Below are 12,664 nucleotides of genomic sequence, written 5' to 3'. Positions count from 1 at the left end.
TATTTTAGTTGAATGAAATTTAATTCCCATAACAGCCAGATGTGATATGCTCATCATCACTGCAAATAATTATGATAATTAGATTTAAAGTAGAGCGGAGCAGTGGACTGGCACGCACGCACACACACACACACACACACACACACACACACACACACACACACACACACACACACAGGCCTGACATGTGTTGTGCAATGTTGTTTAAAATTCTCACAGAGGAGATCTGAACAATAAATGAAGTGATGTGTAGTGAACCTGTAGTGAGAATGTTGTAAGTTTGAACTACAGCCCGACCGATACTGTAATATTGAGTTCAATGCCGATATTGATATTTGGGGGTTTAAAATATTGGCCACAAGCAATTTTTCAACATAAACGAACGAAGATGCACACTAAAATGTTCCAGTGTAAAGAACCACTTGTCAGTGCTCTCTGGTGGACAAACGAATGAATCGCGTCATTTCACATCACTTCAACTCCTTTCAGCTTTGAGACACTTTGCCATTTTGTTGTTGTGTGAGGTTCAGTCTCTCTGGCAAATATCCAGCTCAAACTCTCATGTACTGTAACCATTTGAAATGTGTGGACACAACAAGAGATCATGATTTCATATCAAATATACGCTGCCTCCCTGAAATGATGCTAAAGAACATCGACTCTGTGCTCCAGCGTGCCATTTTTTCCGCATCTGTTACACTCACTATTATTATTATTAACTGGACTGTAGCTTTGCTCTGTCTTCACATCTATTTCTATCAGCTTAAATTCCAAGTAATCAAATACTGTTACATGGACACTGCAGAGGGGGGACCAGATCAGCTGACCACACTTTGACACTCTTCCTTAAGAATGTTCTCATATAAGTTATCAATAGTGGGTCATATACATGGTGATACGTGTTCTGTTACTTTGGTAACTGATTATCATTTAAAGCTATTAAAATAGAGTTTTAAATATTTTATTTTAATTTAAAAATGCACTTTAAATTTTCCAATTAGAGCATTTTTGCCAAATTTTCTTCTGAATATTTGAAGTGCCTGAAAACATGTATTCCATGTTTCTTGTGAATTTTCTGCATTAAATATAACAGATTGTGTCTGTGAAATAGACCAAGTGTGATCACCTCGTTGTCATTATGGTCATTATGTAATACGTACAACACTGCATTACTTAAACTATTTGCCAAATATAATAATGGATATGTACGCAAACTATTAATAAAACAAAAAATGTTGTGAATGTCGTGTTTTTCTGTTGCTTTTACTCTAATATCTGGGTTTTGTGGTTCTCTGGGTTCATGGGGTTCAATCCCTCAGAAGCTTGAGGACAGAAGGATATCACCTCAAGGATTTCTTTTTTCCCTCCATTTACATTTATTATATTATCTCAAAGAAGGGGTTTCATTTAGGACTGTTTTGTTGACATTGGTCTATAAAGGTTTGTTAATGGTTTCAAGAGATTGTATGTTTTAAATGAGTTGTTTAAGTTTGTTCAGATTTTTTTTCTTTCTTGTTCAAGACTCTTGATTCATTATCCTGTATGTTGTAAAAACACGTGCCATATGTGGAATTATTGACAGAAGGTTTACCGTCAAGTTAAACAATCTGATTACTTGTGCATGACAAAAAAAACAACCAAAACCACATTAAGACGTTTGAAAATCAAATTCCAGCACATACTTGGAGTCAGACTGCACATATTGTCTGTTCTATATTGGGCGCATGCAACGTGTCTGTGCCCTGTCAGCCCTGTCAGGCTGAACTGATGACCTACTTTTTCTGCAGAAACCTTTCAAAGTAATTGCATCAGATAGCTTAAATACGTTGGTTCCAGAAGGTATAGACCTACAGAATGAGACAGCGGTGAAATCATGAGGGTGATGCATTGAGGACAATTACTTTCATGATATCTGCTGCTTGAGACGCAGCAGATATGCTCGACTGAGTTTGACTCCGAAAACATCTTAAAACTAATCATGAGTTACACCACTTGGACAAGAAGATGGAGGTGACAGATGTCACCGAAAGAGGAAAATGGAACTGAAATGTGCCTCACATGGCATTATGTAATGTGTCACAGAAGTGAGAGGTCATGAAAGTAAGTGTAAGCCTTTAATGCTCACATGAAAACATTAAATTAATATTTTGCCTTATGCACTTGGTATGTATATTTTTTAATGACACATAACATATTTGGTGTTGTTTTAGATTATGGATTAAACCTAAAACCAGATTTTAAAAGAAGCAATGATTATAATTTGTTCTTTTTTTTCATTGTGTGTAGAAGTTCTCCATCAACCCATTTTAACTGGAGGAAAGGAAGGAAAAGCTGAAGACCAAATTAACAAATGATGTCATGAAGACATTTACTTTTCTGTCTGTGTGGCCACAAAATGAATGCACGCTCAATATTAATTATAAATCATAAAAAAATAAAGAAGCCCCTTACAGGGCTACTTACATATGAAACTCTGAGATTTACAGCATCATTTCCAGAGTTGAGTTCTTCGTGTTTTAGACGAAGGAAAAGCCAAACTCTCCGCGCAAAATCCATGTCTTGCCGTCAAGGGTCGTTCTTCATGACGGACCAAAACTCCAATCCAACAGGACAGAAAAAAAAGTGCGTCTTATCACCACAATCCAAAAGTTTGGCGCACAAAGCTCTAGACCAACGCCAGTCGTCTAATCACCTTATGTTGAACCATGCCACAGGTGCGACGTGCAGGTTGCCCTCTGTCCTTCCATCCGAGTGGCTCTTCAGCATTCATCCCACAGAGGAAAGGTCCCGAGCCGGCCGAGCGTGGAGAGGATGCTGCGCTGTCTTCAGCAGCTGCGCAGCGGCGGGAGATGAGCGCCTCGATTTGCCCTTGAGCAAGAGCACGAGGGAGGGAGAATGCTGCCGGGACCGCGGGGGATTACCGCTCCTACATGTCCCACTCAAATAGGACAGAGACATGAGAGCGGGCACTTTTTCCACTCCACCAAATCGCAAAAAACACAAGGGACATGATGAAAGAAGCACTCTGTGCAGTTATGGGCTATTGTATAGCTTATCTACATAATAAACATTAGTAACCTAATGTCAGCATTGTGTTTGTGACATGGATGACATATTGTTTTCTGAAAGTATCTGAACTTGTTTTGACTTATATTACATAATAGGATATTCCATGTTGCATTTACACAAGGTTTGACATTTGATGAATTGTAGTTCAGAGTTAGGCATGCCATGTGCTAAGCAAGACTTACAGCAAGCGATTTCACTGTCAACCACGTAGTTGAATTCGTCAAAAACTCGATTTGGAATCAAAACCTGTGGCCCTTGAATGAACCGTAAAGGGTTATTGTTTAACACAAGCTGTCAGCATTTCTTTACTGTGTATCCAATGGGCTGAATGGTGGTGGTTTTGGATGACCAGGCGCTGCCTCCAGTTTTGGTCTCTTACTGCGTCCTCTAGTGGCCAACGGTGGACTTTCTATGAGTCAACCTTTTCATACTGAGGGAGATTTGTTCTCTGATCTTTACCAACCAAAGACAAGACGGATTGGGAATACCAGCATTTAAAAATGTACACATTTTAGACAGATGCTAGTGGCCTATTTGGAGACCCATTGTGCCACTGGGACTCTGTATTTCTTCAACAATGAAATACAACATTTTCAGAACTGACAGGGAAGGTTGCAAAGAGGCACATAATCTTAATGAGGTTGAACACTGGGTCAACATTCGTATTGCACATCCATGTGTTGAGGGAGACCATATGAGTAGTTATCCTCTGATGTATTCTAAGCCGTTATTTAAAGGATTAAAGGCCTGCTTGGTGTTCGCCTGCCTACGTGTGTCTAAATGGGCAGAACTAGCACTGATTGTGAGAAAATAAGCACCTTATGGCCATTTTGTATTAGAGAGTATGTTAAAATGCAATGTAGTCTTATTTTATGGATACAACATAATAGCCTATAACTACAGCCATTCGAAGCCCTTATATTTGGGTGCCCCAGGCAGATATCTAATGCCGTGTCATTTTAATGTTTATGTTAAGGTCCCCTATCATAAACATTTATCTGGTGTACCAGACCCTTCCTGCAGTGAAACTAGGAGACAGTGGGAAAACCACATTACCCATAAAGCTCAGGTGCATATGTTTTCCTTTTTTCCGGATGTAGCATCACATGAATTGACTGTCAACATGCAAGATGGCCACCCATCACAGGCAAAATGCTGCTGGGCGGAGAAAAGTACAGGTACATTTTAATAGTTTCATTAGTGCTAAGTGTGTGGAAGCTTTAAAAAGTGCTTCACGGATACTTGACTCACAGCAAAAACGGCCTGCTAAAGGCAGCGCTGCTCTTATGAGTCATGACTCAAGCCGGCTAACCGAGCTAGCTTAGCTTCCGTTAGTCTTTAGCGTCTTCTGCTAACGCTGGCGTCCAAGCGATAACATGTTCTTCTAAGCAGTTATCACAGAAGTACGCGTTAAATCCGTTTCAACACTACTATCAAGCTCGTTAATGAACTCAAGTGATTAATACGATGTCTACGCTGCATTTTATGCTGTCACAGCGTTGACGGCAGCTTAGGTACACTGTATCTGGGCTCGGTCTAATTGCTGGGATAACGTACGTGTCTCGCTGGTTCCATCGTGCACCGCGCCTGTGCACATTGCTACCAAATCAAAGTTACCTATAAGTACTGAATTTGTTCATTGTTAATATCACTTGATATTTATCAATTTCCAAATATATGTGTCATTTAGCTTGGCTATATATTTCCGTAGCTAACTCGGCATGTCCTTGCAATGAAGAGCATTGGACCTCGGAAGGTGCACGAGCTAGTGGGTGTGTTGTGGGGAAAAACAGAGTCTGACCTCAGTGCTCACGCTCCTCTTTGTGTTCCAGGTGTCCTATGTCATTAGAGATGAGGTGGAGAAGTACAATCGGAATGGGGTGAATGCACTCCAGCTTGACCCTGCGTTGAACCGGCTCTTCACGGCTGGAAGAGACTCTATCATCCGGATATGGAGTGTCTACCAGCATAAAGTACGGCTTCTTAGATTCTTAATCTTTATTAAAATATACACTCAGAATGTGACCAGGCAGCTGTGTGGTCACATGCATATTGTTTCCTCATTATGTATAGTGTAAGTGTCTTAATTTCTCTTCTGTTTCTTTGCAGCAGGACCCGTACATTGCCTCGATGGAGCATCATACGGACTGGGTTAATGACATAGTTCTCTGTTGCAATGGCAAAACACGTGAGTGTGATTGCTATCTGTTATGTTATTTAGGGTTTAGGCAGTGTTCAGCATCTAATGCTGCCTGTTTCATTCTACTGTTCTGGTTGACTTTATCTGATCCACTCTCACTGTCTTCTATTTTCAGTGATATCTGCCTCATCAGACACAACCGTCAAAGTATGGAACGCGCATAAAGGCTTCTGCATGTCAACGTTACGAACACACAAGGACTATGTGAAGGCTCTGGCTTACGCTAAGGACAAGGAGCTTGTGGCATCAGCAGGTCTCGACCGGCAGATCTTTCTTTGGGATGTGAACACACTGACGGCACTCACTGCTTCCAACAACACTGTAACCAGTGAGTATTGCTTGTAGGGAAGTTGTATATTGGAGCGATGCTGGCTCGAATAGCTGGATCGGATATCTATGACAACAGGGGCAAACTGTCCAATTCAATTGTAGTTTTATATACATTATATAGTCAAAACGTTGGTCAAAATTCCTGTTTATGTTTTGACCGACTTCCACACAGTGAGGAATAGAGCTTATTAATTAACCGTGTTGTCTGTACTCGGTATCGGCCGATGCCCAAAGCCCAAGTACGGGTATCATGAGTGAAAAAGTCGGAGATATGCGTCCCTAATTTTTTGTTTCTGGGTGACAAGTGGTCCAATTTCTGGCCTATACAAACTGTAGTTTTGATTATTGTGCATTTGTATTGTTCTGTAATGTCTGATGTGTATTTCTGAGAGACGTATACATGAGGACTCACTATAATCCGTCTCCAACAGCCTCGTCACTCAGTGGGAACAAGGACTCGATCTACAGTCTGGCTATGAACCAGATGGGCACAGTCATTGTATCTGGATCAACAGAAAAGGTTTGGGTTCTCATCAGTGGGATGACACACGCATGCACACTATTAGTACAATGAAAGTAGATTAAAACAACAGTGATTATCTCATTTGTCATATGTGATTTTTTTTTTTTGCACTACACTTGCCATTTTCCCTTCCTTTCTGTTGAGCTGTTCATAAGATGTTTCCTGTATCACACATCTGTGTGATAATTCATTAGTTTAAAAACTTACTTTGAAACTCTGTGAATGCTTTAATTGAAGTGTTATCTTACTATGTTTGGTCCCGGTAATCTGGTTCTACTGTGCATGTCAATGTAATAAAGAAGTGCCCATCTTCACTCCATACTTTCTGTCTTCAGGTCCTGAGAGTGTGGGATCCTCGAACATGTGCTAAACTGATGAAGCTGAAAGGTCACACGGACAACGTCAAGTCGTTGCTGCTGAATCGAGACGGCACTCAAGTGAGTCGAGATGTCTAAAATATCCAGTGATGGCAGCTGTCAAACAGGCGTTTTTAAAATCTAAACCTGCTGTCCTTTTCGCCACAGTGCCTGTCCGGCAGCTCCGACGGGACCATCCGCCTGTGGTCCCTCGGCCAGCAGAGGTGCATCGCCACATACCGGGTGCACGATGAAGGGGTCTGGGCCCTGCAGGTCAACGAGGCCTTCACACACGTCTACTCTGGAGGCAGAGACAAAAAGATCTACTGCACTGACCTGCGTAACCCAGACATCCGCGTGCTCATCTGCGAGGAGAAGGCCCCGGTGCTCAAAGTAAGGAGCAGCCAGCACACGTTAACTTGGAAAAAAAATGGTGCAATTCTGTGACACACTACAGTGTTTCATAGACAAGTTTTAAAAAAAGTTGAAAAAGTTATTTTCTGTTGCTTTTAATTGTAAAAGTTTGTTATTAAGCAGTACGGGTTTTGTCTGAATGCTGAGCTTTTCTTTCACCTGGTGTCTTTCTGCAGTGGAGAGCAGTACTTTGTGATTAATGGTGCTTTCATTTTACCTCGGTTTGTTGTTTCTGTTGCATGCATATTACAGAACATGTGACTTTGCTCAAAAACAGAAGCTTTGCTTCGTTAGCAGTGACGGAGCTTATTGTAAGAAGTTTTACTGTATTGTCATTCCTGTGCTCATAGCCAACCATTTGGCCCCATTCAACCTTTTGCTGTCTTTCTCTTTTGCTCAGATGGAACTGGACAGATCTGCTGACCCACCTCCAGCAATCTGGGTCTCCACCACCAAGTCATCCGTTAATAAATGGGTAAGCATGCGTGAATCCTCTGAGATCACTGCTCGACTGTCAGCATAACGACTACGGAATACAGTGTAGACGGACGTGCGCGCGCGGCCACGCCTAATGCTATTCAGTAGTAATCGCCCTGTGATTTCTGTACGAGTTTAAACCAGCTTGTTGACGATATGGGTGATACACAAAAGATAATTGCATTACATTAATCGCCGCTTTTGCTGCAAGGGAGAGTTGGGAAGCGATTATTAAAATCCGGGCCGACTCTCTAATGATTATTGTTTTTCTCTATGTGTGTGTGCGTGTGTGTGTGCATGTGCGTGTGCGTGTGCAGTCTCTAAAGGGAATGCACAACTTCCGGTCATCAGGGGAGTATGACAACGACTGCACTACCCCTCTTACACCATTGTGCACTCAGCCAGAACAAGTCATCAAAGGTAAACATGTTTTTTTATCGGCAGCCTCTTTCTACATCGGTCTCATGGACATTCTATAAAGTACAACCCTGTGTTGTGTTTGCAGGAGGTGCCAGTATCATACAGTGCCACATTCTGAATGACAAGAGACACATACTTACCAAAGATACCAACAACAACGTGGCTTTCTGGGATGTCCTGAAGGTAAACTCCCCTCCGTAGTTAAGTTATTTCTAAGTGTGTTGGAGGCAGATTCACGTCTTCATTGAGACACCCGCTGAATCCTTTCATCATCAACCAAACAGAGGAATGTCTGCTCTTCGTCAATCATAAAGCAAAGTTTCACTGGCTGCCATTTAAAAAAAATTCTGGCCCAAAACAATCTCGGCCACTATTAACGGCAGCGGGCAGGATGTCCTGTGTCACACAAGTGACGATTAACTGACCAATCAGTGGTCTGCAGTGCTTTAACTCCATCATATCGTATTGGCTCAGCTCGCTTGGAAACTCGACCGTTGTGGTACCAAAAAAAGTACCGGGTACTATCCAACACTTTTGCAAATGAAAAAAACCCAAAAGTGTGATTCCTGTGGTTTGAATTCCCCTCATGTGTATTTTTTTACTTCAGGCTTGCAAGGGTGAAGACTTGGGGAAAGTGGAGTTCGATGAAGAGATTAAAAAGCGCTTCAAGATGGTCTACGTGCCAAACTGGTTCTCTGTTGATCTTAAAACTGGGGTGAGTCACAATCCCGGTAATGCAAGAAGCTTTTCATCTGTAAGCAGCTGTGACTTTTCTAAACTCAGAAATACTCCCAGAGCCTGGTCAGTGGTCCCATAGTCTCTTTTTATTTAATCAACAGATGCTCACGATCACTTTGGACGAGAGCGACTGCTTCGCTGCCTGGGTGTCTGCAAAGGACGCTGGGTTTTCAAGCTCTGATGGATCCGACCCAAAGCGTGAGATATCTGACCTGTTCACATTTTATATACACATAGCCTGTGAATTATGCTGAACTGAAGCTAACATAATATTGCACCCCTGCTAACTGGATTTTGCCTCACCGTCTCCTCAGTGAACCTGGGTGGACTGCTGCTCCAGGCTCTGCTGGAGTTCTGGCCCAGAACTCGCATCAACCCCATGGACGAGGAAGAGAACGAGGTGAACCACGGTAAGGAGGCGCTAAACTGCCAAATCATCCAAACCTCTGCAGTGAAACTCTGGGAACACCAGTGTGCGTGTATTCATTGCTCCACTTTGTATTTTCAACCACTTGGCTGCACTCTCAACTTCATTTCCTGCTGCCGTCAGTGCGCGGCGGGCGTCTAAAGCCTCATTCAGTCCGTCTTACAGTAGGATCGTGTTCTTGTGTCCACAGTGAACGGAGAGCAGGAGAACAGGGTCCAGAAAGGAAATGGATATTTCCAAGTGCCACCACACACGCCAGTCATCTTCGGGGAAGCAGGAGGCCGGACTTTATTCAGGTAATGTTTCGCTAACACCCTTATCAGTACAGGTTAAATGTTAACTCTGAAAACTGCAGTGTGCACTGTAATGTCTGCTTGTGTCATCAGTTTATAGTTGTCTTAAACAGAAATGTTGACAGTATTTATTGCCTCTGATGTGCTGTTTGTTGTGTTGCAGGTTGCTATGTAGAGATTCAGGTGGAGAGACTGAATCGATGCTGCTGAACGAGACGGTTCCACAGTGGGTCATTGATATAACTGTAGACGTGAGTACAACTGTATTTCCATCTTTAGATTACAGGTTAGATAGACTGAATTCAAATGTGGTTACTTTTTGTGTGGGTCCACTGAATGCACATTGGTATGTGTATATGTAACGCTCATGTGACACCGGTGGTTCCAAACCCTTGCTCATGTTTGCCAAACCATCAGTTTCAAAACACAGGAAATCATGACAGCTGAGCCAAGCATACGCAAAATGCTATCAAGCATGGAACTCAATCATACATCGTATCATACGTGGCGTTATTTACGCCTGGAAAGGTTATGTCGCTGTGTTTTTTCGCATCTCTGAAACGGCACGTGGTACACTGACGGTTTGCTCCTGTCATAATGATTTGCGTGTATTATCGTCCATCTTCTGTTCCAGAAAAACATGCCCAAGTTCAACAAAATCCCGTTCTACCTCCAGCCCCATTCTTCCTCCGGTGCAAAGACTCTGAAGAAGTGAGTGTCTGTCTTTCTTTCTTTCGCGTTGCCTTTTGATAAAGCCGGCGCACCTGACTGAGCTGACTTAACCCGCCGTGTGTTCTGCAGGGATCGTCTCTCGGCCAGCGACATGCTCCAGGTGAGGAAGGTGATGGAGCACGTTTACGAGAAGATCATCAACCTGGACAACGAGTCGCAGACCACCAGCTCCTCGGCCAACGATAAGCCGGGGGAGCAGGAGAAGGAGGAGGACATGGCCATGCTGGCCGAGGAGAAGATCGAACTCATGTGTCAAGACCAGGTGAGCCCCCCTGACGTCATAACATGAGCACACCTTGTGCATCCCAAGTCATTGTACATTGTATTAAACGTTCACTTTTTATTTTTCTAATCTTCCAACCAGGTTCTGGATCCCAACATGGACCTGCGAACAGTTAAACATTTTATCTGGAAGAGCGGAGGGGACTTGACGCTTCACTATAGGCAGAAGTCCACGTGAAAATTCAAATTTTTAAAACAGGAACTCTCTTCGTCATTTGCCAATCACCACCCACCTCTGACATGTAGTACCCTAAACCCCATTGTGTGGTCAGGAGTCGCAGTATCAGTGAGAACCTAGTAAGAATTGTGAGGACCAACTGACCAGAACAGGCCGGAGCAGCCAAGAGACACCTGGGAGAGAAGTGGTCCGTAGTTTTCTCTTTCTTTCTTTTCTTTTACAGATTGAAGAAAGGACTCTTCTCCAGCACTCACCTTTTTTATTTATCTGACTGCTCTGTTTGTTCTTTCCTTCTGATTCGCGTTTAATTAATGAAGCAACAGAAGTTACAGTACATGTTTGTGTCTGAGCGTGTGTGTGTACACACACACACACACACACACACACGGATGTAGTAGACTGTTTTTGTTCTAGTACATTCCAGAAACTGTCCGTGTTCGACAAACACTCCACACCCGTCTCGGCGCAGCAGCAGTGTAGGGTTACTCTTGGTCTGTGGGTAGCGTCCCGCTCCTCTGTCCTGCTGTCATCTTAACTTGAACATCTAATTATCGCAGAGCTTGAACTTCATTGACAGAAGCACTCGTCTTTGTCATTTATTTTTAGCTGTGCTGTCCTCAATGGGTCCGAATGTTCTTTGTTTTGTAAATATATGTATTCTCGATTTAAGTGGCTTTGTTTTCTTTTGCAGCAATTTTATTTCGTTGTACAGTTAACTTCAAAACCAACAGTTACTTTATTTTTTTCCCAAATCCCTAGAGCATTCATAGTCATAAAGGTAAATTTGACTTGGATGTTAAAAATTGCATTTGTTGTATTCAATACAAGCCAGAAATTGCATTTTACTCTTTAAGAATGTTAGTAGTCGTCCAAGTCATTTTAGCAATCAGGAAATTATATATAAAGGTATATATCTTTAATAATAAATCATGCTTACCCGCTCTGTGCTTGAGTCATGACCGGTGACTTTGATGACAGTGAGGGCTGTTACTAATGTATATTTCATTTAGATTTAATAGTTCAATGAAACATGAATAAAGAGAAAGGAGAATTTCTGAACACTGTGGGGAATTCAAGTCAAATAAACAGGCGCGCGCACATTCCTCTCTCACTGTGTCACCGCGCTGATCAACAGATCTTTTCATTGTAAATTTTCCACAGATAATTTAGCCATGAAGCGTGAGTGTGTAACGCCACAGTGGGGATGCATCGCTCAAAAACATGGGTACCATAATTAGGCCATAACACTGCAATATCCCTTGTTGTAATAATTTGTGAAATATGTATATTTTAGGCATTCAAAGAAATAAATTGGAATGGTTTAACAATGATAGATTTATGGGAATTATAAATAGATGTTTTCTTGAGTTGTAATGTTGTTCGGCTGATGAGTGTGAAATAAGAAAAACAAGGGAGCAATTCTTTTCTTTAAAGTCAAGTGATATGATTTTTTACCATCAAAGATTAACCCATTTCACATTCATCAAAAGACTCTACACTCATTCCTAATAAAACATACAGTGAATTGATAAAATATCTGCAAAAAATACTTTTCCTTATTTTACACACGAGCACCTACTTTGACAGTGAAAACCTTAACGAAGCCCCCTAGAAAGAAAATTACTCAACAGCAGCATCACTGTGACCGGACGCATTACATCTACACATCACCTGCCAACTCACAGGCAGGACTTGTCTGATTTTGCATAGATCACAAAGAATTACAAAGTATGAATAGTGTTGAAGGAGACATAATTCTAGTGATACAAACTGTCAAAATATTTTTTTTCCAAACATCACATACTGATTGGCTGAATAAATCAAATTAAAAGACGGCGTTTAAAACATACTGACCTCGTCAAATCTAGAATAAAAACATGAACCGCCTGGTTTCACGCGGTGCAAGTGGACAAACATTTCCCAGCACTTAAAAATCCAATACATGGGCCATAAACTACAATAAACTAGAAAGCTATGTTTAAAAGCTCTATTTTGGGGAATCATCAAGACCGGCTCATCTGAACTGCCGACCGTTTGGTAGCTTCATAAACGTGGATAGTGTTACAGATGTGGTGGTGCAGCTGTGCTCCGCTGTACCAAACGTATGCGTTTGTCTTTGGAAGCGTTCAAGTATTCATCGCAATGGTAGACCAGAAACAAAGTCGTGTCACCAGTATAATCTAATTTTGCACCAAGCATGGAAAAGATGTTCTGACATAATTATC

General features: G+C 41.9%; 2 protein-coding genes across 3 annotated transcripts in view; one reads left to right on the top strand and one right to left on the bottom strand.

The window, feature by feature from the left end:
* Positions 1 to 2,784, bottom strand: part of LOC116387524 (sodium channel protein type 4 subunit alpha B-like) — a 38,880-nt gene extending 36,096 nt beyond the window's left edge. The window contains exon 1 of the mRNA XM_031854720.1: positions 2,464 to 2,784. The gene's annotated coding sequence lies outside the window, so the exon portion shown is untranslated. The remainder of the gene's footprint in view (positions 1 to 2,463) is intronic.
* A 1,385-nt stretch (positions 2,785 to 4,169) lies between these two features.
* LOC116387704 (WD repeat-containing protein 48) lies at positions 4,170 to 11,772 on the top strand. 2 transcript variants are annotated; one of them, XM_031855025.1, is made up of 18 exons: positions 4,170 to 4,247; positions 4,902 to 5,042; positions 5,182 to 5,257; positions 5,385 to 5,597; positions 6,031 to 6,119; positions 6,458 to 6,559; positions 6,647 to 6,871; positions 7,293 to 7,367; positions 7,687 to 7,789; positions 7,875 to 7,972; positions 8,397 to 8,504; positions 8,629 to 8,725; positions 8,842 to 8,937; positions 9,145 to 9,250; positions 9,411 to 9,498; positions 9,882 to 9,958; positions 10,049 to 10,241; positions 10,344 to 11,772. In XM_031855025.1, exons 1-18 carry the CDS (start codon positions 4,200 to 4,202, stop codon positions 10,437 to 10,439), a joined length of 2,031 nt encoding a protein of 676 aa, XP_031710885.1. In that variant the 5' UTR covers positions 4,170 to 4,199; the 3' UTR covers positions 10,440 to 11,772. The 2 variants fall into 2 exon arrangements, with proteins under 2 accessions (XP_031710885.1, XP_031710884.1); XM_031855024.1 differs by having other exon boundaries at positions 5,179 to 5,257.
* The last annotated feature ends 892 nt before the right edge of the window (positions 11,773 to 12,664 follow it).

The sequence above is a fragment of the Anarrhichthys ocellatus genome, unplaced genomic scaffold, assembly GCF_004355925.1.
Source record: "Anarrhichthys ocellatus isolate YVR2014 unplaced genomic scaffold, GSC_Weel_1.0 scaffold15, whole genome shotgun sequence".
NCBI classification, from domain to species: domain Eukaryota; kingdom Metazoa; phylum Chordata; class Actinopteri; order Perciformes; family Anarhichadidae; genus Anarrhichthys; species Anarrhichthys ocellatus.
Note: the sequence above shows the minus strand (reverse complement) of the source record. Positions and strands in the feature narration are given on the sequence as shown.

Coding starts and splice junctions, on each gene's coding strand:
- LOC116387704 (XM_031855024.1), top strand. CDS start 4,200: ATGGCCACCCATCACAGGCAAAATGCTGCTGGGCGGAGAAAAGTACAG. Junction 5,258..5,384: donor CTGTTGCAATGGCAAAACAC/GTGAGTGTGATT, acceptor TTCTATTTTCAG/TGATATCTGCCTCATCAGAC. Junction 9,959..10,048: donor GGTGCAAAGACTCTGAAGAA/GTGAGTGTCTGT, acceptor TGTGTTCTGCAG/GGATCGTCTCTCGGCCAGCG.